Source organism: Orbicella franksi, chromosome 4 (assembly GCF_964199315.1).
Source record: "Orbicella franksi chromosome 4, jaOrbFran1.1, whole genome shotgun sequence".
Lineage (NCBI taxonomy): Eukaryota > Metazoa > Cnidaria > Anthozoa > Scleractinia > Merulinidae > Orbicella > Orbicella franksi.
The window spans coordinates 20,159,010-20,186,562 of NC_138148.1; the positions used below are offsets into that span (position 1 = coordinate 20,159,010).

The 27,553-nt window shown below is 39.0% G+C and overlaps 3 protein-coding genes across 3 annotated transcripts; 1 reads left to right on the forward strand and 2 right to left on the reverse strand.

The window, feature by feature from the left end:
• Positions 1-75: 75 nt before the first annotated feature.
• LOC145483670 (transmembrane protein 179-like) lies at positions 76-5,152 on the reverse strand. The gene is made up of 4 exons (XM_081462211.1): positions 4,876-5,152; positions 3,585-3,719; positions 2,119-2,209; positions 76-1,348 (listed from the first exon to the last, which is right to left on the reverse strand). The coding sequence occupies exons 1-4, from the start codon at positions 5,142-5,144 to the stop codon at positions 1,157-1,159; spliced, it is 687 nt and encodes a 228-aa protein (XP_081318337.1). The 5' UTR covers positions 5,145-5,152; the 3' UTR covers positions 76-1,156.
• A 182-nt stretch (positions 5,153-5,334) lies between these two features.
• LOC145483654 (pre-mRNA-processing factor 39-like) lies at positions 5,335-18,921 on the forward strand. The gene is made up of 13 exons (XM_081462192.1): positions 5,335-5,415; positions 5,581-5,804; positions 6,111-6,236; positions 8,484-8,599; positions 9,107-9,274; positions 11,740-11,897; positions 12,595-12,683; positions 13,266-13,665; positions 14,266-14,474; positions 14,653-14,712; positions 15,175-15,452; positions 16,002-16,206; positions 16,694-18,921. The coding sequence occupies exons 1-13, from the start codon at positions 5,349-5,351 to the stop codon at positions 16,772-16,774; spliced, it is 2,181 nt and encodes a 726-aa protein (XP_081318318.1). The 5' UTR covers positions 5,335-5,348; the 3' UTR covers positions 16,775-18,921.
• On the reverse strand, positions 18,915-26,164 carry LOC145483666 (glycine N-methyltransferase-like). Its single transcript, XM_081462206.1, has 5 exons — positions 25,857-26,164; positions 23,835-23,962; positions 22,864-23,120; positions 21,938-22,107; positions 18,915-20,710 (listed from the first exon to the last, which is right to left on the reverse strand). The coding sequence occupies exons 1-5, from the start codon at positions 26,060-26,062 to the stop codon at positions 20,515-20,517; spliced, it is 957 nt and encodes a 318-aa protein (XP_081318332.1). The 5' UTR covers positions 26,063-26,164; the 3' UTR covers positions 18,915-20,514.
• Positions 26,165-27,553: the final 1,389 nt, after the last annotated feature.

A 27,553-nucleotide genomic window follows, 5' to 3' on the forward strand; every position in this document is an offset into this window, starting at 1 on the left:
ATTTTGTGTGGTTATTTTTTTGTACTTTATACATGTAGTTAACACAAATACAAAATTAATACAACAATAACTATTAAATAGCATTAATACTGAACTTTGTTCTAAATGGTAATATTATTCGCCACTTTAGAAACAAGAAGAAATCTGGGGCAAGTCCCAGCTTGCAGTCTCTTGTGAGATCATTACTGAGGACAATAAAGCTTCTTGCCACTTGCGCCAGCTTTCTTCACCTTGCTGATAATAGTGTTATTATCAATATAGTAAATGGTTTGAACCGAGGAGTATCAGTAGTTCGTATAGTGTGATCGTCCAGGTGAGGGTAGTTCTGAAAGGAACTGTTGTTGGTAAATGACATTTTGACAACCTGAGCAGAAGTCATCTTCAGAGTCAAGTGAATAGTGTTTGTCAGTCGATGATGTTATGAAACTGGTCCGTTGAATGTGATTGGTCAGTTTGGCCATGATGGTATTGGCTGAAAGACTCGTGTAAAGTTTGTCATCAGTCATTGGTCAGTTTCGATCCGTCTATTGTTAGTCCATTTGACTAACAATAGACGGATATCAATAACTTACAATAGACGGACCAAAATTCGGACCAATTTGACTAACAATAGATGGATCAAAACCGACCAACAACTCATGACAAACTTTACACGAGTCTTTCAGCCAATGCCATCATGGCTAAACTGACCAATCACGTTCAACGGACCAGTTTTATAACATCGACTGACAAACACTATTCACTTGACTCTGAAGATGGCTTCTGTTCAGGTTGTCGAAACATCAGTCGCCAACAACAGGTCTTTTCAGAACTACACTCACCCAGACAATCACGCTATATAATAATAATAATAATAATAATAATAATAATAATAATAATAATAATAATAATAATAAAGATCTTTCAACAGGGAGCCCACTTCACATACATGTGGTTTTCAGTGAGGCCCTGCAAAAATAAAATTGCAAAAGCTAAAGAAATAGTACATTAAAAATCTACTAAAAATCAAAAGATTGGGTTTATTACGAAGAATTAAGTGTTTTCTTCCAAGGAACATCAGGGAACTTTTTGTTAAGACAAAAAGATACGATCTATTACTATTACACTATACGATCTATTACTATCAAAATTTAAGTTAATATTAATTTTAAAGTAATCACAGGTATCTTGATCCCTGCTCACTCTTGATTTCATAAACAGGGATTTCTTGTATTGGTACTGGGTATACCATTCTGCCATCTGTGATATAGTATTGTGCTGCCCGTGCTTGCAATAGATGTCGCTTAAAATTTCTTCCTGAGAGAATGACTATGATAAACCAAATCACTACAGCACAAAATGAGGCAACCTAGGGGAAAAGGGCACCTGAACATGTAAGAAACAATTATCATTGCAAGTGGGTCAATTTTGTTTTAAGGCTGGTTTTCACTAGTGGTGGAGTCAGAGTCGGAGTCGTAGTCAGAGACGTAAGAGCGCTTATGACCTAGTGAGAATCAAAAATAGGAGTCATAAGGGGGGTCATAAGTTCAATGGAATTGGGGTTGGAAGAATAAGAACGTTTCCCATTTCTTCCAATTCTGTGTGCGACTCTGTTGCCTATGACCCAGTGAAAACTATAGATTATTGGAGTCAGAAGCAGAAGAACCAATTAACAAATCACAAGGCCTGGAATCAAGCATAATTTGTGATTGGTTTATTCTTCTGCTTCTACTTCTGACTCTGACAATCTAGTTTTTACCAGATCATAAGCGACATAGTGATAAGCAGAATCGGTGTTCTGCCTCCAGCTTCATCAGTTTGATTTTCACCAGATAGATTTGCTCTACACCTCTGATTATGACTCCAACTACGACTCTGTCGTTAGTGAAAACCAGCCTTTAACCTAACTAGTAGCTGATTCATCAGAGACTAAATCTGTCTCATTGACCAGAAGAGAGATCAATTCTGTTGCATAACATCTGCTTTGTAGAGAATGAAACACCTTCGATGGAATATTGCCTTATTTGTGGTCTGCAGTCTCACTTCCATCTGATATACTCTTTGAGACTGTGAGTAAATAGGAATGTGACTTGGGAGTTCTTATCTAATAGTGTTTTCAGATGCATTGTAATCTCTCACCTCTGCCATGAAGAGATAAGTGTAAAACTTGCTTCCATCAATGTCAGCTGGTGTGTATAGAGTCCAATCCCACTTTTCTGCATTTTGGCAGCTGAGAATAAAATGCACTATACATGTACATCAAACTTAAAAGTAAATCACACTGTAAAAGGTCAAGTCTGTTGCCCAGATTGGCAGACCCAGCTACTAGCACACCTCTGGTTTCCATGGGATGAAATGAAGAAGATGCTCTGGATTCCTCCCTAGATGAGATGTTAGTCCATTGAAAGACCTCAGGTTACGATTTGCTAATTGACTTGCCTAGTTCCTGTACGGCTTTCTTCCAGGCCTTCAAGGACAATTGATTTCGGTGGTGTATCCAAGATGAATGGCCGGAAGCATGCTTTTTGCCCTGGACCAAGAGACCCGAAAACAATGACTGCGGTGAAATAGTGAGGCCTTGGAACCAGGCAAGCAACTGTCAAAACTTAACAACACTTCTCCCCAGTATCTTGTGGGAGGCACAATGACCTCATGGTTAGTGTGTTTGATGCCTGATTGAGCGGTCCAAGTCTGAGCCCTGGCCGGAGACATTGTGTTGTGTTCTAATGTGCACAAGACACTTAAGTTGTATAACTGGATATTGGTGAACTTAATAGGGGACTTTAGCACGCCCGTTTTTGAGACGCGGACGGTAGCCGGAAGTGAGCTACTTTCACTTTTAACTTGTCCTCACACAGCCATATTCACATTGCTAAGTATCTTTTCTTCATTAGAGATGAGTAGTATAAAAAATCTGGGAGACAATACGGTCCTAGCATGCGAAATCTTCTCTTCCGGTTGCCGTCCACGTCTCAAAAACGCGCGTGCTAAAGCTCCCTAATGTGGGGTGGGAGGGGGGATGATGGGTAACTCTGCAATGAACTATCATTCTATCCAGGGATGAGTAGAAATACTCCTAGTTGCTTCATGCTGCAGAAACTAGAGATCTCCACTGGCCTTATGGGCCACTTGGCTTCTATGCAGACTTAAATTTTTATCTCCCCATTATCTTGGGGAGGGGTGGGAGGGTGTCCCTCCACCTTTTCTACAATTATAATGGTATCTAAAGGGCAATTATGCATTTTGAAATGATTATGGAAGAAGCTAATCATTGAATCATTGCAGAAAATTGGTATACTAATTACCACTGACAATGATTATTACAATTACCGTAAAGTAATTAATCTATCGTCCTACTCCTTTACATATTAATTAAGCCTTACTGGCTTCTCTGGACTAATCTTTGCCTTTAAATATATACATTGATGTGTTGTTTTTATATTTAAAATGGCAAATTAAAATAAAACAAGAAACAAGAATTATCAGCAATGGTACCAGTAATGGTCATTATAACATGAATAACAACAGTATATTTCGTACATTCCAATAAATAAGAAAATAATATAATAACTGTCAGCCAATTACTAAATTGATGCTGCACACACCTCTCTACATTCCCATTGTTAGTTACTGAGCTGCACCACTCTGTAAAGCCAATCACAATGAAGATGGTACACATCAAACAGTTGATCCATGCAATGGCTGACAGAATGCAAGCAGTAAATTTGAAGTACACCACTCTAGATTGAGGTAGAAGAACTTATGAACATTGTGTTGTTGCAGAAAATTTTGTATAACCTTCCTGAACAACCCTCTAGACCTCCAAAAGTTCAAGGTTTTAAACTGCATCTCTAAAAGCTCTGGCTTGTGAATGTGGCTTAGGATGTGAAGACATCTGACCTTTGCAACTGCCACACTCCCCGACCCTTCCCTTCCCATCCATCTAGAAATTCCAGCTGAGCTTCTCCATATGGAATTTTTGCAGGTTTTGCTCAACTGGTCTTTAAACGCAAGCTCTTAGCATAGTTCAGAGTAGGGGGTATGGGTCTAAGAGTAAACTGGTGGGTAATAAAATAAACAAATTATCCTCCATTTGGCACAAAAATATGCTCAAATATTTGTCTGCAGATATTTTCTCTCCTGAGAAGCGAACAGCTTTCAAAGAGCTCAGCCTGAGGAAAACTGTGAGCTCTGAGGAAGAGAGACATGGATTATAAATAAGGGTTACTGACCGAGCATGAGGTCAGATGACTGGATATTGGCCAAGTTATTTTTTTTGTGTGTTTATGGACCGAGACAAAAAAGAACGAGGCCAATATCCAGCAGTCCTGACTGAACAAGTTTGGTCAATAAAAGATTTCTCATATGGCTTTTGGGAAAATTTTTCTTGCGGGTCACAGCAATTAGTCCCAAGAGGGCAGAATAGCTCCATCTTGCCTGCTCAGGTAGCTATAGCCAATCACAGTGCAGGATTTGGTTCATCTTGCCCGCTCACGGAGCTAGCCATATGATAAATAATACATTCCCAGGAAATATTTCTGTGCTCCATTGTTACCAGTAGTCTCCTCCCCACCCGTTTTTTGGGGGAGCGTTGCGTGACATCCCAGAAAACGGCTGCGGAGGCCGAGGAGACTATTGTTACCAGGGACTGATTCTCGTCTTGTTGCTCATTACAGTGCAGTTTGATGTAGAGCCATTTTTTGTGTCAAAATGCGACGCAGAATTTAGATGCTGATTTTTATTGGAAAAAGCATGTTTCTTTCATTGATAAGAAATGAGGAATTCCAATGCGTGCATAAGTGCATGCCCGCAGTGTACAGTACACTAACTTGGCTTCTAGAAGACTTACACGATCTTTGATAATCATTAATTGAGCTTATTCAATTAACAGCTTACCTTGGACTATCGGTGTTTACACTACAGCACCATTTAAAAAATCCCAACAAAGCTGCTAAAGCAGCATTTGTCAAAGACGAGTAAAACGTGAAGGTGCAGTACCCGTGATTACCAGCTAACACAGTGTTCGTTAGAACATCAAGCTCGCCAAAAAGTAAACAATGACCTTTTAAGTTAGATTCGTTGATTTTAAGCGGAACTGATATGCAACATCCGGCGGCCAGAGCTGCAACATAAAGGAAATTTTCATACACTTCACCTCGATTCATTCTCTAACAGAGAAAATGCATTTAAAGTTCATAACTGTCAATCGTGCTCACTCGTGGAGACGTCGGTATGCAAACTATTTGGAGAATGTGCCCGCTTCTGGTTCGGATGTTCCCGGACAATCTTCGGAACAGTTCGCTCCAGCTTCGTTTGACGATTAGTAACCAGCTCCCTGTCTCTCGCACGCCCAGTCATTGAAGGCAAAGATGGCGGCGGCTCTGGACGTAGTAGCAGCTGCAGCAGAATCTAGCGAGAATCCTTCCCATCCTACCGGTAACGGTCGTGATATTTGCGTTTTTCAAAGTACTTTGTTTTGGTGAAAATACATCGTAAATTAATTAGCTCAAAATCATTGACAATATTGAGCAAATGTCGCATATGTTTTTGCCATGAGTTCGGACTGTACTAATTCGTCTTTTAAATTGAAATGAATTACAGGGGCTAAAGAAAGCAGTGATAACTTAACAGTTGGTAACGTGGATACAAACATGACGGAAACGAAGGAGAATGGAGCAATTACAGAGAGTCATGAGGATTCCACTGACGCCCCTGTTGTCGAAGAAGTGGTCAATGAACAAGAGCTCAAGTATTGGAAGGCAGTGAAGGAAAATCCAGCGGATTTTACCAGCTGGACATATCTTCTGCAGTTTGTCGAGCAAGAGGTTTGTGAACAATAAAACTTTCCAATGTTGTCATACCTGAAAGTCGCGTAATTTTATTAAGTTCGAATGTGTTGTGAATGCCTTCATTAAAGTTTACCCATGATATTCCAGAGGCACATTTCTGACAGATCATTCTCTTTGTTTAGGATAATTTTAGCCCTTTACTTGGATAAAACCGTGCAAGTCAGCGTTTGTAGAAACCACAGTTTGAGGTTATGTCTTGTTGTTTTATCAGCCTGCACTTTGCTTTCAGAAAATGGTGAACTAGTTTGGGCTAACTCGGTGTTTTATTTGCCTTTTGTGTAGAACAAGCTTTCGTCTGCAAGACAAGCATTTGATGCATTTTTTAAACGTTACCCATACTGTTATGGGTACTGGAAAAAATATGCAGATTTGGAGAGAAAGAATGGCAACATTGAGAAAGCCAAAGAGGTATGCCAAACCATTTAGATTTTTATTGGTCTGTATGATTTGCGTAAATTGTTCATTCCAGGCCAGTACAGTGGAATAATAGAAACACAGTAATTGTGTTTCTATTGTGACTTACAAAATGAGTGCTCCAAAACTGAAGACATAAGCAGCAGTACAAACAACCGAGTTTGAGCCATTTATATATGAATTTTATTCTAACAGGTACACATTGAAAGCGTGTCTCTGTAAAAAAATCTTTCAACAATATAATCAGTATCCAGTGGATAATTGTGAACAAAACAACTAGGCTACATGTGTGTTTTTGCTGGATTATTCATGATTTACCCAGTAGATACAGTTATCCATCCTGCTTTAACAGACTCTTAATTACTCTTCACACTACTGAAGTAAAATATATTTTAATGGCAAAGGTTATATTTAAATTACATGCAATTAAATGCAAACAGTGCCAATGCTGATGTTGTAACCTTCTTCAGCTGGAAAGAATAGTCAGTCATCAGACAAGTTCACACCAAGTTTGAGTTTTCAGACTAATTTTGAACAGTTGAACCTCTCAATATGGACACCTCTCTTATATGGACGCCTCTCAAATACAGACAGTTTCCTATGTACCGACAAAATTATCATACATTTCCTCTAAAATAAAACTCTGTAATACGGTCCCTCCCTAAAATGGATAACGGACACTAAATCTCGGCCCTAGGGAGCAAATTTGTACAAACTTAGCATCTTTATTATGGACACTCTCAGGACCAGATGTCGATAACAGGCATTTTGTTCCAAAATTTGTATGTATAGCATGTAACTAAGAAGTACAATAAAGTTAATCAATTTAGATTCAGAAATTCACAAGACACTCACTTTTGGGCCTGATTTTGGTTACTAAACTATCTAAACTGTCAATGGAGACTTAAAAGCGACGTCATCATAGTGACCTCTCCAATACTGACACTTTGCTCAGACTGTCCCTTTGGTGTCTGTATTAGAAAGGTTTGACTGTATTATAATCAGACAAGATCATTGGGCATGAAAATGGCTTAGGCCCAGGTTGCATATGAGTCCTGATAAATTTTCTACTTTGTCTTTAGTGCAAAAAATTTTGCAACTGCAACCGGAAATCTAAAAATTTATCAAGAATAGTCAAGGCTACATTACATGTGGCATCTGTCACCTAAAGATCAATATTTGCCGCATCACTTTCCTGCGAACCAGTGTACTTTTAATTTAAACGTGAATTGAAGTCAAGCCTTCTGTATCGCTTTAGTAATATTTCTGCTGTAGAGTATCAGCATCCAACAGCAGCAAATGGTTGCATTTTTCATCTTGTACATGAGATGGATAAATTTTAGTTATCAGGCAATGCTAAATATCGCTATGATACGGGGACAGAATCCACGATTACAGCAACAACGCACAGCGCCCTATGCATGGAGCATCCCCAGCCCAGCTGAATCCTGGTTTGAGATACACTATAACAACCCTACTGTGCTACAAGAATACTTTTGGCAGCAGTTACAAGTCTACAAGAACACTTTTGATCTCATCCGTAATACTCTCAATGGGAGGATTGTAAGAGAAAATTCTTGTTTCCGAGATTGTTTACCACACGAGAAAGTTTTTTTTTATCGCCGTGAATGACAATTGATGACATTTCGGGTGGCGGTTTCCTTTGTTTAAGTGAAATTTTGACAAATCTACCAGCTCCACCCATACTCTACAGCGTCTTTTGATCCTTTCAGAAATTTGAAAATTTCTGCTATCATGCAAAAGTCGAGATTACAAATGAACATGTCGCATGTTGACAGATTTTGACCCTTATGTAAACAAAACCTCAGAGAAACTTCTCGTGTGCGACCCGGGCCTTAAGTAGCTTTGAGTCCTGATGTTGTTTGGAGACCAAGTTTGCTTTGAAATCATTTGTTAGAAATCACAAATCATGCAGGTCCATGGTTTGTTTGTTTTTTATTTTCTTTGAAATCATCTATAATGCATTCCTAAGCATACTTACAACTTCATGCTTTGTATGGATTAAGTCATTAAATTATTCAGGTATGCACTGTGTGTAATCAACATCTTGGAACCAAGTTGATAATACATCAAGTAGAGATTTAAAGGGACACATGTCCTGCTACTAATGTAATAAAAATCCAGGGCTGATCTTGTTGACCACAAGCTGATCAGAACTTTGAAACTTCTAAAAGCCATTGGTTTTCACAGATACTCGTATCCTGTGGTTTTTCTTTTTAGGTTTTTGAGGGAGCTATTGCTGCCATTCCTCTTAGTGTGGATTTGTGGGTACATTATCTCAACTTTTCTTCTCAAAGTACCAAGGGTCAGATTGATGGCCCAGAAGTCATGCGAAGGTAACTTAAGTCTGCAGTGTTGAATGCTATACTGACACTGACTATCTACTCTCTAGGGCAACTGTTCAGCCAAGACTTGAAGAGATTATAAATGGTGTCATTGGGCTAGAGAGTGCACACCAAGGGATAATTCACTGTTGATGAGTGTGTTTTGAAATATTGTATTCAAACTTTGAGAGTTCTGTGTTTGAATTTTTTCTGAATTTTTTATTTTTGGCAGTTCATCTAACTCCCATAATTTGTTGTGCCATGTATTTCTTGTTAGTAACAGTTAGGCTGGTGTTGAGTTGAGTAGTGAGTGGGCATCACAACCCATGCTGGCCTCTTCCAGGTCATTTGGTATGGGGTGCAACAATGTACTTACTGATGGCAAAGGTATTTTAATGCTTCACTCCATTCAGTCCTGATTTAAAATTTTTACATCTCAAGTCCACTGACTCCAGTCTCTTACCTGTAACTTGCTTTCTAAGGTCTCTCTTTTTGTTTTCCGTGTTTATTATCTTGTAGTTTATTTGAGAGAGCAGTGTCTACTGCTGGCGAAGAGTTCCGTGCTGACAAACTGTGGGATGCATACATTGAATGGGAGAAAAGCCAGGGTCAGCTACAGAGAGTAACAGCTTTGTATGACAGAGTCTTCAAGGTTCCTACTCAGAATTACAGCCAGCATTTTGAAAAGTAAGATTATTGTTTAATTTCCAGCAGACATACATCATCTAGGTGAAAAATTTGAATTTTCTTTAGCTAGCATACTTGACATAACTTTATTTATCCGGAGTTTTCATTAACATTTTCAGCAGGAGGGGAGCTTGTTTTCACAGTGAACCTCTTTCTAAGAAATACTTTCCCCTAGTCAAACCAAGCAGGCAAAATCATCCTCACAGCCAGCCAGTTTGCCTGGTGCATGGCCCTTAATAAAACCCATGATTTACTGTGCATTATTGTATATCTACAGTACCGGTTGAAGGGATTACAGCACCTACACGCGCGTAAAATGCATGTAGTCTGCGTGTAGTCTTTGTGGACAGTGCGTGGACAGTGCATGGGCAGTGCGCGGACGGTACGTGTAATTACACGCATGTAAAATTTACTGATCTGTTAGTTACACGTATTTGCGTGTAATTTTACGCAAATGTGTGTATTTTAATCGGAGGAAGAAACCTTTGTTATTCATACATGCAGTTGCATGTATTTTGCATAACAAAAAGCCACTACTAACTTGTATTCGAAACCCGCGACTTTCAATGTTCACTACAAAAAGTAAATTTAAAAGCCAACAAGCATTGCTAAATTAGTGGACTAGCTCGAGCACCTATCAAATGAATACTATTTTTTAGTCTGTAGCAGTCCGCAGTTCTGCTTAACATCTAAACTTGATTCTTTAAGATCTATGAGTTTTCGTTTACGACGTGTGTCGCAACGTAATGTTTACCCACGCACGAAATGTCATTTCAACCCCTCTTCCTTTGATAACAATGAAATAGGGATTCAAACAGAAACTCGCGGACTCTCTCTTAATCTGCTTATTGGCCACACCTCTGCTTAAACGGTGAAGAATCGAAACTTTTTTTAACAAAATCTAAGCGTTTTTTAATTTTCGATTCATCAGATTTTTATCCCTGGGTTGAGTCGCGTTGACAGATCGTAGATTTGGGAAGATTTTGGTCACGTGCTAGGCAACGATGTTCAAGAAACAGATAAAATTTCATTTCAATCAGATCAAAACAATATGCTTTCACATAGACAACATTCACTTCTAAGTACGTAATATTAATGACGAATCTTCAAAGGCTTTTTAAACTTAAAGAAGATAACTGATGTTTAAAAATTAATTGAAAATCTCAAGCGAAATAATGTGTTTTGCTGTTATTTCGTGTCCGTCAAGCCTCACTTCGTCAGTCGCTGGCACCCTTGTTGTTTCTCACGAAAAGAAAAAAACACGACAGGAAAAGCTTTTGAATACCGGTAAACTCCGAACGCTTTGGAGAACGAATATTTTTAATGAATCTTCGAATTGTTTTAAAGTACACTGATTGCTGTAATTTAAAATTGAAACCGAAATTATGTGTTTATGTTCTGTTATCTCAGTGAATCCTAGCACGCCTGTCAGTCACTGACGACACTTGTTGAAACTACAGGTACAACACAAAAAATACTTTTACTGTAAAGCAGTAAGCCAGGTTAAGGAAACTGCTCTATTCTAATGGAAACGTTTGATGACCAAGAAGTAAGAAGGCGAAAGACTAAACTGTATCGCAGTGCAGTCCAATACGGTAAATGTTACACGGTAAATGTTTCGTTTTCATTATTTCGCGTCCGTCAAGCCTCAGTTCATCAGTTTCTGGCGCCCTTGTTGTTTATCACGAAAAGAAAAAACACGACGGGAAAAGCTTTTGAACACCGCTAAACTCTGAACGCTTCGGAGTACGAAATATTTTTAATGAATCTTTGAATTGTTCTAAAGTACACTGATTGCTGTAATTTAAAATTGAAACCGAAATTGTGTTTATGTTCTGTTATCTCAGTGAATCCTAGCATGCCTGTAAGTCGCTGGTGCCGCTTGTTGAAACTACATGTACAACGCAAAAAATACCTTTACTGTAAAGCGGTAAGCCAGTTAAAGGAAACTGGTCTATTCTATTGGAAACGTTTCATGACCAGAAGTAAGAAGGCAAAAGACTAAACCGTATCGCAGTGCAGTCCAGTACGGTAAATGTTCCACTCTAAATGTTTTGTTTTCATTACACGCACTTTTAACATTTTGTTCTCATTACACACACTTGATGAGTTCCAGTTGAACGACTGCGTGTAATTTTACACACAATATCACGTCTACTGTGTGAAATTATGTGCGTGCAATTACACGAATTTTCGTGCATTTGCGTGTAAGGTGCGTGGACACTGCGTGTAATGTGCGTGTAGTACACGCACTTTACGCGCATGTAATGCTGCAGTCCCTTTGACCGGTACTGTATATAACTGAAATTATAGGCGATGCTTTAGTGAATAATATAATGTAACTTTATGTAAGTCATCAGAGGAAAAGGGATTATAACTAGCCTGTAATAATACTATTTTTATTATCTGAAAGCAACATGGCAAGCTTCAGGATTTGTTGTAAACTTTTTTTTTGTTTATTTTAGGTTTAAACAGCACATAAACTCCAACCCGATAGCTGCTGTATTGTGTACAGAAGAACTCCTTAAACTTAGAGCAGAAGTTGCAGCTGCTCCTCCTGGCCTGACGTCGGCCGAGGCTGAACCTCTCATCACTGTTGCCTCGCCCTCAAGCAATCCGCCAGGTAAATATGTACGTAAACATCAGCAATAGATTAGAGCGTTAACTTGTTAAAGTGTGTACCACTCAAAATTCTCCGTTAACTTCAAATATTTGTGAGAACCCTGGTAGATTTATGCAAGAAAGTAAGAAAAGAAAAGGAAAGAAAAAGGGGGAACAAAAATAGGCTTTTAGGTTTTGGCAAGGTTGTATAAAAGGATTACTGCTCTGAGCTCCTTGGGCAAATTTTTTTTTTTTTTTTCTCGATTGTTCCCCCACTCTTTCTCCTCCCCCAGACTGTGCTCCCGGTGAAACTCTCCAAAGAGAAAACTTACCATTATCAGTACAATGTAGGGGACACTGTATAGGCTCCATTTTCACTGGGATATACACTGTAAGTACATGTAGTACTATTCATTACAGTGAAGGCAGGACGCATAAGCCCATAAACAAGCCTACGAATATTCAACTACTTACTTAACTGTCTTACTGTCCTTATGCCTGCTGGCATGCAGGGCAGCAACAAAGGTCCTCCACTTATGTCTCTTTTGGGCCAGCTTCTGAATGGTACCCCAGTAGTAGTTCAGGCTCTGCCTCTGCAGTTGAATACAAACAATGGGCACAGGCATTCTTGCTTGTTTACACTGTGTGTGTCCTAAAATGTTATGGTGAGGTAACCATGATATAATAACATGTAGATTATTTGTTTGTTATTTGTGCAGGTGTTGATGGTGATGCAGATGCCGATGAAGTGGCTCCAGGCACAGAAAACCTTGTTGCTCCAGGGGCAGAAAGTTCTCTTACTTCCCAGGTAATTAGTCTGGGTGAGGGAGTTTTACCATCATGTGGCAAAATAGGCAGCTCTTTGTCTTTGTGCTTGGATAGATGGGAAAATTATTGCATAGAAGCTACAATTGTTTATTGTTTATGCTGAAAATGTGCAAACTCTGACAAGTACTTTGTACACTGTTAGACGAGTTATGCATCTTGATGACTTGGCTGACAAAACTTAGTAAAGACTTGGTCAACAATCTCTGTATCATCTGCTTCTTGTACCTTCCATTAAGTGCGCAAAATTTTGTACAGTTTCTTGGTCAATGTTCATTACAGCAAATTTCTGTTCTGGGGGTAGGCAGGACATTTTTCAATGAAAGAACCAGCACTTGGTGGAGGTGTTTTAAAATCATTGTTAGTGAAGGCCAAAGCCTCATTTTGCAACAGATATTACACATTTTTTAAGTTCAATATGGAAGGTAGAGAATTGGAAGTAACAAAGGCCTATTCCTTAGGGAGTGAGGGGTTTCTTTAGTGGTCAGATACACTTGTGAAATGGAATTTGTTTTAATTGCATGAAGTCCTGTATTTTATTTTTGTGTTATTGCTCCTTTTCCAGGATGACGCTGAGACTATTGCAATACGCGAAAAAGTCATATCAGCCAGGCAAAAAGTCTACACTGCCTTGGAAGAAGAAGTGCGAAAGAGATGGCCATTTGAGGAAGCCATAAAGAGGCCATATTTTCATGTCAAACCTCTTGAGCGTGTGCAGCTGAAAAATTGGAGGGAGTATCTTGACTTTGAATTAAGCAATGGTGATCACAAAAGGGTTGTTATCCTCTTTGAACGATGTGTAATTGCATGTGCATTGTACGAGGACTTCTGGCAAAGATTTGCTACATACATGGAAGGGCACAGTGTCGAGGCATGTCGTCATGTATATGAGAGAGCCTGCACAATACACCTTCCACGAAAACCCTCCATTCATTTAGCTTGGGCTGCATTTGAGGAACAACGAGGTGATTGAATATTATTGTAGAATCAACCATATGTGTGATTATTAAAATGAAGAAAACCAAAAAAGTCATAAATATTGAAGGCACTGTAAGTTGACATCTTGCAGATGACTTGAAGTTTTTTTTTTCCAAGGAAAGAGGCCGATTCTGTTGGAAAAAAAAAAAAAAAAAAAAAAACCAGAGAAACTTGGTAGCTTAGCAGAGTTGTCAAATCACATGAAAATCAGCAGTTACAGTGGTACACTTACAGTTACACATAGCAGGCAGGTAGTTATGCATATGTGGCAGTGATTGCATGCAAGCAGAAGATTTGCATGTAGCAGTGTATTGACTTGTCCCCAATGATCATAAAATGATGTTTGGGGAAGTCTTGTTTTTAAAACGGAAATCTCTGTTCCATTGCTTATCCTACAATGTAATATAATAATTCACTACTTGGGTGTACTGTTGTCCCTGGCACAGCGCTAGTTAAACTCAGGTAAATCAGTTATAAGGTGAATTGTAGTGTCTGTGTGATGACTACTGTTGCTTGTTTTCTTCTGTTTTGTTTATGGGAGTAACTATTCCTTTGTGTGCTCATTGTCGCACTATCTTTTTTCAAAGGAAATGCTGCTAAGGCATCTGAGATTTTGGCAGAGTTAGACAAGGCAGTGCCTGGCATAATAATGGTTAAGCTGAAGAGAATAAACCTTGAAAGAAGAAGAGGAAACTTTGAAGGTACCTCTGCCCTGTATGAAGAAGCTATGAATGAGACCAGTGACCAGGAATTGGCGACATTTTTTGCTATACGATACTCAAGATTCTTATCCAAGGTAGGATCAAAGAGCTGACACGGGATAGTGTCCGAGAATTGTGGAACAGTTGGGCTGGGTAGCTACCATTGTAGAGCCCTTGTTTGAAATATTGAGTTTGTGTGTACAGGTCTACTGTACCTACTGTTCCAATTGTTTTCTATCCCCCAATTAAATTAAGTGTTATTAAATTTAACAGGTTGTGGATAATGTGGACAAAGCACGGGTGATGTTGAAAGGAGCCCTGGAAAAAGATAAGGTAAATTGATATCAAGTCAATTGGTTGTTTTAAGTTAATCATTGACAAAAAATTCCAGAAGTTTTGGTGGAGAATGTCTGCTAGGGAAGAATGTGTTCCATTTGAAATTTCTCCAGAAGAAAATCAGTGCCAGTATGAAGGAGCCATGAATCCATGCAGCACAAGCAATGTTAAACAGTAAATAGAACACAAAATTTCTATTTGAACCAAAAAATAGGAGTTCCTTTTCACTCAGACATTGAAATTAATTTTTTTCCAGTGGACTGAACTGAAAAGTTCCTGCTCCATGTACATCCCAACCAGAATTTCTGGAACATTTTTGTGAATGGATTTAACAACCATTATAATACATACATGTAGAATTCTGTACTATTGTTAAGCACTGTTAATAATCATAGTAGTTGATACAGATCAGAGCAAACCCCAGCAGCCTAATTTGCATGTTTCCTTGTCTTTTCACAGGAGAATAAGAGACTGTACCTCCAGCTATTAGACATAGAGCTTGGTGCATGTCCAGTGAGTGAAGACAAAGTTGAAGAGGTGTTTGACTTGGTTAAGAACAGTGACCTGGACACCGAGGTGAAACAAGGATTCTCCCAAAGAAGAATTGAGTTTCTTGAAGATTTCAGTGTGGACATCAATAAAATAATGGTGGCTCAGGAGAATCATTCTAAGTTATACAAAGGGAAATCTGTGCTAATCCCACTAAGTGGTAGAAAACGATCACAAGAGCTTGATAGGTAAGACTTCAATAGTTATTGACATTTAGATATAAATAATTATTATTTGTTTAGCCAGTTAAGTTAATACATAACAGTCTTTCAAGAACATAGGGCTTTATCTTGTTAGTAGTGATAGAGGTCCCCTTTTGAGATTTTGTTTTTGTTTGATTTTACCAAAAAAATTGCCCCTCTTGATGAATCATCAACCTCTAATTAGCGTCACATCAAAACATTGAAAAATGTAATAAGCACCATGGCACCTTTTCAAGCAAATACAGGAAACTGAGCAACTTAATAAGTCTTGGTCCTAATTTTCTAAGAGTTGACCAGGAAATTCTGGAGTGGAAGGCAACCTTTAGCTAGTGGATATGTCTTCTCCGTGACTGTTCACTCGTTCCCTGTTGCCAAGAAAAATGCAGTGCAACTTTTTACTTCCTTGACATACATTGGAAAGGATTATTTGCTATCTGCTACAGTCCTAGTTGACTCTTAACGGATTCACTTTTTTGTTGACAGCTGTTTGCATGAGTTCTCTTTATTCATTATGCCTCATTTTTTTTCCTGCAGCTCAGATGTCAAATCCAAAATATCAAAAAGTGAGGAAGTGGCAGCTGCAGATAGTAGCCAGCATGTCACTAGTGCCACATTGACAGGTGCTGAAGCATATGACACATCGTATTCAACAGCTGCTGCCTATACTGCAGCCGCCTCTGCGTATAGCTACTCCACTCCCTTGCAAAGCCAGTGGGCAGCATACTCTGCTGCACACCCGGTAAGGTTTTATTCCCTGCACTGATTGTCCGGTGTCGAAGCTGGCAACCTTGCTAGTGAACATGTCTGTTCAGTGACTGTTTGCTCGTTCCCTGTTGCCTATAGCAACTGTACTGTTCCGTTTTCAAGAGATTTTGTTCTGATGGTGAACAGAGTTAAAGTGTATGTACAGACATTCTAGTTTTAGATGTGAATTCCTGCTCCATTTTTGCTCTGTGTGCAGTGAATTCCAATGATTTCAATGCACTTAGTGATGTTTGTTGTACTGTACTAGAGTGTTCATCCACGCTTCTCTGTAAAGGTGATAAGGAAGAACCGTGACCTTTGATGCATTGATTACATTGCAGTGATTAAGGGTTACAGCTATGTAATGAATAACAGGCCATTATTTTGGGGACTGGAGGCTGGACTTTCTTTTTGGTTTATTGTTAATAAGGCAGATGATTTTCTTTTGAGAACTCAAACAAAATATTTTCCTTTTGTTTCAGAATGCATACAGTAATTATAGCCAGTGGTATCAGCAGTATGGGGCGGCATATGGGCATCCACACCAAACAGCCACTCAGTAGACTACTAATATGGCCTTGTAAATAGACAGCCTACATGTATTAAAAGATGCTTTCAAGCATTTGATTTTACATCATCAAGGTTACTGCCGCATATCTGATGTGCAACTCCCAAGAAGCACTTGGTTTGATTCTACAATGTAGCAAGATTCCAGAGTATGGCAGTAGTTTGTAATGTTGGAGTGGGACATGCTGATGAACTGCAGTTTTATATTCAGTACATGATCTGTAAAACATTCCATAACATTTATCTTGTAATATAGTTAAATGATTTTGATTAACAAATGGTAATAAAAACATTCAGAGTATCGTTTCTCGCCAAAATATTTCAATTCTTAGGATTTAGTCATTGTTACATGTATACCATTAAATCCCATGTTAAAGCCCTGGGCTTTTATAAGTTCATAAGGGGTTTTGGGTGTGCTTATATCGGGGGGAGGGGGGCGGCATATAAACGGAATATAGAAAAAATGTCAGAACGATGAGATGAAACGTATCTGAGAAACAAATAAAAGCTAACATACCACTACATTTGGAGCTACAGTTCGACCTCTATTAAGCGGCCACCCTCAGCTTTACTTTTACTTTTACTTTAATCATTTTCTCAGGACTGTGGAAAGTGGCTACTTAATAGAGGTTTGCCGCTTAAAGTGCATATGACATGAAAAATAATATCTGCTTGTTTGAAAGGTCTTTCAAAATAGAGAAGAATGGCGTTTTTCTTTCTGGGATATCTTTTTTCTTTTTAGAGATATTGAGGTTTTTCTCTTATGCAAATTAGATCAGTGATGACGTCATATTGTTTTCAACTAAAAAGTGGTGAAATACTGAATAAACGACATCTCTGGAAATATTGAAGCAGTGTTCTTGAAACTTGGCACCACAAATGTGCATTACAAAAGAAACAAAATGACACCCTTAGTGCTGTTGCTGTCTTGATAAAAACTGAAATTCCCGGTTTTTGTCTTATAAAACAAAGAACCATCTACCCCACCCAATCTAATGATGGGAGTTAAGATAATATGGGAACTATGTCTGTTCCAAGTAGGACCCTTTGTCTCACTTTAGAGGTTGCAAATGGGGATGTTTGGTTTTTGACAGAAAGGGACTGGAGCCCAAAGAGTTGCTATCTTCGGCTGTCTTTGGTTTAAAAAAAATCTTTCTTTAGCAAAACTTAGGCTTATTTAGCGTCACGGCAGCCAAAAAACCTGACTAAACGGTTAAAAACTTTTTTTTAGCGAAAGTTTGGTATTCAAAGGGTTAACAGAGGGTGGCCGCTTAATAGAGGTCACACTGTATTACATTTGTCATCATTGCCTGTAACCCCGTCTGGGGTAAAGGCCACCAATAAGCACCCTCCAGTCATACCACGCTCATGGGCCAGTCGTTGTAGTTCTCCCACGTGTAGCCATTTCTCCTCAGGTCTGCCTCTAGGTCACGGCGCCACGAGTTTCTTACATTGTTCGAACGTTCCACGTTCCGATGATAGTGGTGGTCCTGGGGGAGATGATGGTTGTCGGCCTGGAAGCTTCCAGGTGGACCTGGCTTTCACTGCCAGGCGTCATTGGCCTTCGTGCTAGAGGTCCGTCAACTCCCCAGGCCGTAGTGTCTCTTAGTATGCGTCCTAGCGTTTCTGTAGCAGTGCAATTTTTTTTAATGAGGTAGGGTTGCTGACCCCACGCCCAACCCCCAACCTGGAGGGCCAGAATGCCGTTTTGTCTGACCCCTCACCTACAGACCTACCTGGCATGGTTAGACCTACCAAGAGCACAAAGCTCCCGCCGATACAGCTCTGAGGATCATAAGGGCACAAAAGCCTCCCTGCCACGACAAGGCACAGCACCAAGGAAGGGTATTACATTTATAATACATTTATTGCACATCACAACAAACAGAATTATTTTATTTAAGAAACATCTATAAACCACTAATGTGACCAGAACAACTGGAACAGGACAGAACGAAAGTAAAAAAACTATAGCTTTTGATTGAAAATTTTGATGTTTGTAAAGAAATGAAAAAGCAACGCACTTATACATTGGATGGGCTTTTATCGGGGTGGCGCGGGGGGTGGGGCTTATGATATCTTTGTGAGCAAATAGAAGTGCTTATATCCAGGGTGGCTTATAACCGGAAAGGGGGGGGGGGGGAGTGGGCTTTAAAATGGGATTTTACGGCATGCAACAGTTATTTTGCACTGTACGAGTCTCAAAATGAGGTATGAAAACGTGACAGTGCAACAGATCGCAACAAAAAAAAAAAAATGAAGGCATACTGAGTTCCTAATAGACAAAATTTAATGTGGTTGAATCCAGGAAGGTTATGGCTCAATGCTTATTTTGAGTTATCCCTTCATTGTTAGAGGCTAAATTCTCACTACTTAGGGAAGTGTACACAAGAACTGAACAAATCATTTAAGATTTAAAGGCAACACTTATTACACCAATTATTCAATTATTTTGGTCACCTTTACTTTATTACACACTTTGTACAAGTATTATTCACATTTTTCTGAGGGATGGTTAAAAAGAGTACAATTGTGTACCTTGACAGCTGTTATTCACATGGGTAAATAAGTTGTACCTACATGCAAGAGTAACTCACCATAAAAGCTCTCATAAGTCCCAACCCCACCCCCCAATGCTTTAACCCTTTGAACACCAACTACGCATAAATCATATGCGTAATTGATGGTCGTGCTCTTTGTACCACGTGTGATGTCATCAATTTAAATGTCATCAGATATTCTTGATAAGCAGATAGTAGTACTAGGCTAGGCCTTTCCGCATAATGGTCAGATTTAGATATCGACAACATTCCGACGTCGCAAATCGAAAAACGACGTTATCAGTGTTGGTGCAAAAACGGTGGTAAAATGGTCCACTACGCCTATGATTGATCAAGGTCCATTTCTAGGCTTCGCCTGCAATCAACATCCAACTTTTCATGGCAGCCAGAAAGAACATACAATGCAAAAGGTAGCCAGTGTAAAAGGACCGAGAAAAACAGAAAGGAAAGGGGCAACAAACAAAATTGAGAACAGTTAATGGCAAAAAAAAAAAACAAGCAAACAAACAAAAAACAAATATTGGCTTATACACATGCCCGGAATTGAAATTTTGCTAAATTTTGTACCTAATCCTCGAAAAATCTCTCCTTTTAGTAAAAAAAAAGTAAAACTTAACAAAACTTAGGCTTATTTAGAGTCATGGCAGCTAAAAAACCTGACTAAACGGTTAAAAACGGTATTTTTTGGCAAAAGTTTGGTATTCAAAGGGTTAATTTTCACAATAAGCCTATCCCTCTGCTTCCTCCTCAGCCCTAACCCCTTCCCCCTCTCCCCCCAATCCTACCTGGCCCTTCCCAAGCTGTTTAGCCAAGACTAGTTATATTTAGGGAGTTGCTGAAGAGTGATTTTCCCACTACAGTCTTTTATTATTACTTATTTGTTTTTATCTCTAAATACCCTACCCCATCCCTGACAAAAAACCCTTAAAAGGTCTAGAAATAATTCCAATTGGTGGCAAAAACAAACTTTTATGATACCCAGTTTCTAAGACGTCTTCAAAAGATAAAATCATAGAAACTACATTGAATAACAACCAAATTTAAAAAAAGGCTCAACTTAGGTCTATTATTTTGACAGTGTGTTATGTTTCTAAAAGAACCTCTACAAAACAAATGTACTGTACATATGAAGGGGAGAATTAGCATTCTAAGCTTGGAATTGAAAGGATGATGCTTCACTCTTCTTCCAAACCATTTGTATTCTCATTGGTTGGTTTCCAAATCATGTGAACATAATATGCTGGTAGCTCAACCTGCCCAAGAGGTTCAAAGTCACCAAACACTTGATGTCTTGCATCTTCGCCAAAAATGCCCTTGAGGAGGTTACTAAAGGTGCTGAGGCGTAAAGGACAGTATGACAGACGAAACTTGCTACAAGTGGAACAAAACAAACCAAAATTCAATTAATGTTGATGTATGGTAGAGAGATCAAATGAAACTGAAAGGTTTTTTCACTTAGAAAGTATATGAGAGAAACAAGTGCCACAAGCTTGTAATGGTGTGCAATAGAGTCCTAAAGTGATGATGTCACAAAAATAAAGATTTTGAAATTATGGGATATGATGTCATATTCCTATAGAGGATCCTAAAAGATGCCCTCATCCCAAAAATTAGCTCTGAATTGCAATTCCCGATAGAGATATAAGGGATCAAAGTTTGATAGCATCCCATACAAACCCTTCAAAATTTGTGTCAGTTCTTCAGTTTAGAACTGACTCAAAATTAGATTTATACGGGACAGTACCAAATTTTCATCCTTTATATTTCAGCTGGGAATTACAATTAAGAGGTAATTTTTGGCAAAGACCCTTTTTTAAGGATGCTCTATTCGGAAATGGCGCCAAATCCCATAATTTCACAAATTTATTTTATTGTGACGTCACATGTTAGGACTCTATAGGCCATTTTGATTCCTATACTTGGTATTGGGCTGGAACTACAGCCCTGGTCATAAAATAATTGTCGGGACACCTCCCCTTTTGTATGCAGAAACCCACGATTTTAACTACGTCCTTGACGTTTTAGGGAAAAATGAATAGAAGCATAATTGACCCCCTCCCCCGAGCAATTTTGACAGGGGGGAGGGGGGTAGGCAGGCTTACGCGGTCTTGGTCTAAAGAGAGGCTGCCTGTGAAGTCATCTGCCATAAAACTGTCCCAACACTTGTGACCAGGATTGTAGCTTGCAATGGAGGCTTGTGCAGGGAATAATTAGCATCAGAACAAGATGAATATCATTTGCATTTGAAATAGCCTCAGTTGCAAACTGGTTCCCAGTCTGATACCAAGAATATGAATGTGGTCTATTCATATGAAAATGTTGAAGTGTCTGTTTGCATGTACAGGATGTTTGCAAGAAAAGTACTTGGTCCCCCATGATTCTATCTTTTACTTTACCCTGTCAGGGTGTTGAAATTACTTTTTAGCAAGAGAGAACACAATCATGTGTGGTGTCAAACTCGTGAAGGAAGAATGCCCGCAGATGGCCAACAGTGTTAAATAAGACCGCTGTAAACAATGCATACAAGTAACAACTTTGCACAGCACAAGACACACTATGGCTATTTGTAGAGAGGGATACACTCATGTTAAGTTCTACCTGACGTCTGAACTTTCAGATGACTTCCTCTTTTTTGCTGCTGGCTCTTCTCCCTCTTCTGTGAAATCATCTGAAGCCTTGGATGGGTCCACTGTGTAGTCCAGTGTTATCATGCTTTCTTTACCATCCACGTACAGCACTGAGGTCTTGATGCTTTCTATACAATCACTCTAACAGGGAGAACAGTTTAGTCAAAATCATGTCTTGTAGGACAACCTTTTTGAACAGCTGTAAAGCCTGTATGTATTAATTCCAGCGTTCAAGACAAAGAACATCGCTACAATTAGGATAAAATTAGTATAGGTAATCACATGATTTCAAATGCAATTTGGGATAAATAAGCACCAGTAAATTTTTCAAAGGCTCACAAACTTGCACGAGCCCATAGGGTGAGTGCAATTTCTTGTTTATTCCAAAATTGCACCAGACTAATCATATGATTACATGTACACTGGAATATGTAGGCTGCAGATCTAGAATGTTTGGTATTCCAATACATTTCTGAAAGTATTTGAAAAAATTAATTTCCAGAAATGTTTGAAAGCCTTCAGCAAGCTTCGGGTGATCTTCAGCAATCACCGAAAAACTTTGGTAATCTTCGGAAGGGTTCAGGTTTTTATTCGCTGATCTTTGGAAGTGCTCTGAAACTATCCTATTACCTTCACTATCTTTGGAAGACGTTAGGTGAACTTTGTCCACCTTCGAAATAACTTGGATTACCATTGGTAGTCATAAGTGTCTCCAAACTAACTTATCTTCGTTGTAATTTGCACTGGTGTTTCAAATTTGCAGTGGTGTTTCAAATTTGCACTCGTATTTCAAATTTGCACAGGTTTTACATGGAAAATGTACTCCTGTTTAGCCAGTCAGAATCAAGTAATTTTGCAAGTGTATTATTATAAAAGTTAAAGTCAGGAAAAACTTACATTGTAATACAAATTGCGCTGTGGGGCCTTGCCACTATCAAGAATGGCATCATAATTGCGATGATCAATAAACAGGACCCCGCCAGGCTTCAGCATTTCTTTAAAGTTCTGAATTGCCAGCTTCTGGTTGGATAGGTCTCCCTGGAAATCAGGCAAATGAGCAAAAGAATTGCCAAGACAGATGACTGCATCAAAACCCTGTGGAGGGACGTCAATAGCAGCATCATGCAATGCCAGCCAGTTACCCTCTTCAATTACTGTTAAGAGAAAAACAAGCAACTGTTACAATAAACAAATGACATTGATACTTTGTATTGACAATCAACAGTAAAAGGAATGCATTTGACATTTTTGGGCCTGAGAGTTGAAGACAATCCCCCTATTATGTGTGTACCACAGAGTGGCAGTCTGGAGTTGACGTGCATTATTAATTCAACATTGATAATATTTTTGGTAGATTGTCTTGTGTGATCATCAGTCTGTTTGAGGTCCCTTTGTCAGTTTTTATGTCCTGAATACTACTGACACTAATACTACCGACACCTTTCAAATGACGTATTCAGGACATAAATTAGACAATAAATGCACCTCAATTTGACTAACAATACACAAACCTCATACAAAGCAACTTAATTTGACTAATAAAAAATAGTTTGAAACTTACTAGAGCCAGCCAACGACTGCTGAGAAAATTTACACAAGTCTTTCAGCCAATACCATCCTTGTTAAACTGACCAATCACTTTCAACGGACCAGACTTGTAACATCATCGACTGACTCGCATTTTTCTGAAGATGACTACCACTCGGGTTGTCACCAACAACAGTTCTTCTCAGAACTACCTTCACCCGATCACACAAGATGATCTACTGATACTCCTTGGTTCAAACTATTTACTATGATAATATTTTTTGCCACTGTAACCATTTTGTGCATTATAGTTCACTGCATTTAAACCTTTTATTACCTACCCCAATCATCAAAGGCTTCCTCCTTACGACGCTGCCAGCGTATTTTCCATGCCTGTTTTAACATTTTATCACTAGCATCTGTGCTTGTCACCTTAAAGTTGTTTTCAAGTAGCATGATGGAATCCACTCTGAAATTAAACAATCATCATAACTAAAAATTAACCCTTTTTTCATAAATAGTGGTGCTTATTTAACAAAACAAAATTGAACCCTTTAGAAAAGTATAGTACTTCACAAAATGCCTACTTTTATGGGCATCTGTGCTGCACGATTGGTGCTGGGTATGTTTGGTCTGGGTGTACAACCTAACTGACCACACTGATTCCAAAATTATGCATTCTAGGCATATGACCAACAATTTCATCAAGTGCTGCAAAATGTAATTATGCTTTGAAGACTGCCAGGTATAATAATAAAATTCAGCCCTCATGGAATAACCCTCAAACCCAGGAATTTCTTTATGAATGAACAAGACTGTAAATCAAAGTTACCTTGGTAAGATTCTTGTAACCTTCCTTTTTTATCAAGCCCCAAGGCTTGAAAGGTGAAGGAAGTTCAACCTACTACCAACAAAATCACAACTGCATGCATCTGGCAGTTCCATGAAATTTTAGAACCTTGGAACTCATGTTTATGTGACGTGTCTTATCTGTAAATAAACATCAACACCAACCAAAAGAGATGTCAAGCAAATCAAAACTACAAAACAGATTGGAAAACGGTAATTTTACATGAACTCTGACTACAATGTCGACTACAACAGAATTCAAGCTTTAACCCTTTAATTCCCAGCAGTGATAAAAATGTCATTTTGCATTACAGGTACTCTATCAAGCAGACAGGAGGTGAGAATTAAAAAATAATCTGATATTAGGGCCATTTATACAAGGAAAATAAGCCACGGCTTACACAAACCACCGCGGCTTACATAAAACATGAACTTACCGTATAAACAGTACATTTTAACCAGTTTACGTCTTACGGAAGCCACGGATAACATAAGCTGCGGCTTGTGTAAGACCAGGGTTTTGAGCTCCGCTTAAACAAGCCACGGCTTATCTAAGACACAAAACCACTCGTATAAATAGTGTCATGGCTTGTTTGCTTACTCACACTGGGCAAGCGCAAGTTTTTCCCAAGCTCATGCAACAGCTCACGCAATTTCACGATTGCCATGACAACCTACACAAAAGCGAGGCATTAGTCACAAATAGGCTGTGAACCATTAATACAAGCGCTCATATAAATGGTCCACTTTGCATCCTATGTAAGCCACAGCTTGTGTAATCTGCAGCTTATTTTTCTCGTATAAATGGCCCTATTGACTTGATGTACAATAAATTCTCAGAACTGCTATTAATGAACTGTATGGCTATCAGTTGTGAGAATTAACGTTTTGAACATGAGGCTGAGAGGGTATACATGTTAAATTTCATTTGCATTAACTACTGCAACTAGGACAAAGTAGAAGGTCAGTAAATTAGGTTTCTGAGAAAATAAGTTGTATAAAACAAAAACTGCTTTCTACATGATCTGCAGTATTCGGGCGAAACGAGCAGTGATCGATGGCATCCAGTACTTTATATTAGATCCAAACCTATCAAAACAAACTTCAAAACAAAAAATTTGGTTCGATCACGTCCGCACGACGTCGAACCCAGAAGTAACATGCCGTCAATCAAGTCGAACCGGCTTAACAACAAGAGTGACGAGACGAGCACAAACGAATTTTGCATCTGACCTCCACGAGTTTTAGAGACGACACGTGTACAAAGAAGTAAGACTTTAGACTTGAAAAGGTTTTGCAAGTACATCGATCACACGTCGCATACTGATCGGAAAAAGAATGAATGATCATTTTCATAGCAATCTAAAAGTTCAGGCAAGACTATAGAAATACCGAAACAACGTCCATTTGTTTACTTACATTTAATCTTCCGTGTCGATTTTTAGTGTGATAACTGTAAAAACTCATGAATGAGGGTTACGTTCTTAGCAACGATGTTCGAGCCGCTTTCTTACCCTGTGCCACAAGCGACATCCAGGATATGTTTGACGTCGTTTTCTCTTAAGAGGTTACAAAAGAATTCTCTGTACGAGTCCGTTCTTTTCTTGTGTCCGCCAATGTAGTGTTGCCAAACTCTCGCTGCTTTGCCGTCGGCGTACTGATCGGGAATACCAGAAACACCAATTCCTAGCGAACGAGTGCGGTAAACACTGTCAACCATGTTGAGTTCACTAAAAGTGAATATTCTTGGTTACTAGACTTATCCTATTCAGTGTCGCAGTATAAATTGATCGTACTTTCCTGTTATGCAGTTGTAAACCAACACTTTCAGTTGTAAAGCAGCATGACTGGAAAGACTTGTTTTGATTTCCTTATATGGCGAGTCTTTTGTTCACAAGCCTCTCTCTATGGAAATCATGGCCATATATGGGGGAAAATTGGGGTGTGTTGCAGCTTTGAGAAAAAAGCGCGAGATTCTAGTTTAGCGGGAACTACCACAGGCCTCTACGGACTTTTAAAGATGCTTACGTGACAGTCAGGTGGCTAGTGATTTTCTGTACTTTGTTGTACATCTCGAGTCTTGGGATATTCCTTCCTGTTTGTCTGTCCTGAACTTTCTTATCTTTGCCGGACGATGGCGGACGTAATCTTTCGTGCTCCGATGGCAATTCTGTTTCTTGGCCTATTTATTCGTTTTAATTTGCTTCCAAGGTCTAAGGAATCTATTATTAACCTAAACCCTACAGATGGATCTTCTACAAAACCACAGTCTGTTGGCTTGTTTGGTTTTGAAGCCTTCTTGACATCACAAAGCTGCCAAAGACGAGCTGCTACCTTTGCACGAGGGACCAAGTCATGTCTTGTGCTGAATCTACTACTACTGTGTGGAGATATCAACGTTAACCCAGGTCCTGCTTGGAAATTTCCTTGTGGTCATTGCAAGAAGCCCGTGAAATGTAACCAACTCGGCATTCAATGTGACTCGTGTGACTCTTGGCTACATGTTCGCTGCTTGGAAATGAATATTGATGAGTACGAAACCCTCGCAAATTCTTCATGCACTTGGATTTGTCCAAATTGCAACTTTCCAAATTTTAAAACCACTTCCTTGGAATTGTCTGGAAACTCTTTGGACTTGTCGAATTCTTTTAATATCTTATCAGTGGATAACACTCAAACATCGCCAATTTCCAGGATCAGTTCTTTAAATAACTCAGCGGCAAACGCATCGAACCATGGAAATACATTGAAACAAAACAAGTCATCGAAAAGGAATAAATTGAGAGGTATGATTATAAATTGCAATGGTTTAAAGAGCTCCAAACATTCTACTGAATTTAAAGCACTGCTTGAGTTACATAATCCGGACTTCGTCCTGGGAACCGAATCTAAGCTTCACCCTGGTGTCCCTACTTATTCCATCTTCCCACCTACATACACTGTCTTCAGAAAGGACAGAAATGCCTACGGCGGAGGAGTTTTTCATGCAATCAAATCTGACCTGGCTTGCATAGAAGAAGATGAATTAAATGGAAACACCTGTGAAATCCTCTGGTCTTCTATTAAAATGGCAAATTGCAAAACTTTGTATTTATCGTCGTTTTACAGGCCACCAAATTCTTCTACCGAGATCCTTGACCATCTAGGCGATTCTATAAATCAAGTGTTTACCAAAGTATCAAATCATCCAAATATCGTCATCGGAGGTGAT

Excerpts from the sequence above, each read along its gene's own strand:
- LOC145483666 (XM_081462206.1), bottom strand. The coding sequence starts at position 26,062 with ATGGTTGACAGTGTTTACCGCACTCGTTCGCTAGGAATTGGTGTTTCT. Across the intron at positions 23,963-25,856 it reads GATGTCGCTTGTGGCACAGG|AGTGGATTCCATCATGCTAC; the intron begins GTAAGAAAGCGG and ends GTTTAATTTCAG. Across the intron at positions 20,711-21,937 it reads TCTGAAAGTTCAGACGTCAG|CAAGTTTCGTCTGTCATACT; the intron begins GTAGAACTTAAC and ends TTCCACTTGTAG.
- LOC145483654 (XM_081462192.1), top strand. The coding sequence starts at position 5,349 with ATGGCGGCGGCTCTGGACGTAGTAGCAGCTGCAGCAGAATCTAGCGAG. Across the intron at positions 9,275-11,739 it reads TACAGCCAGCATTTTGAAAA|GTTTAAACAGCACATAAACT; the intron begins GTAAGATTATTG and ends TGTTTATTTTAG. Across the intron at positions 14,475-14,652 it reads ACTCAAGATTCTTATCCAAG|GTTGTGGATAATGTGGACAA; the intron begins GTAGGATCAAAG and ends TAAATTTAACAG.
- LOC145483670 (XM_081462211.1), bottom strand. The coding sequence starts at position 5,144 with ATGAATCGAGGTGAAGTGTATGAAAATTTCCTTTATGTTGCAGCTCTG. Across the intron at positions 3,720-4,875 it reads GTAAACACCGATAGTCCAAG|AGTGGTGTACTTCAAATTTA; the intron begins GTAAGCTGTTAA and ends ACCTCAATCTAG. Across the intron at positions 1,349-2,118 it reads CTTATCTCTTCATGGCAGAG|GTTGCCTCATTTTGTGCTGT; the intron begins GTGAGAGATTAC and ends CTTTTCCCCTAG.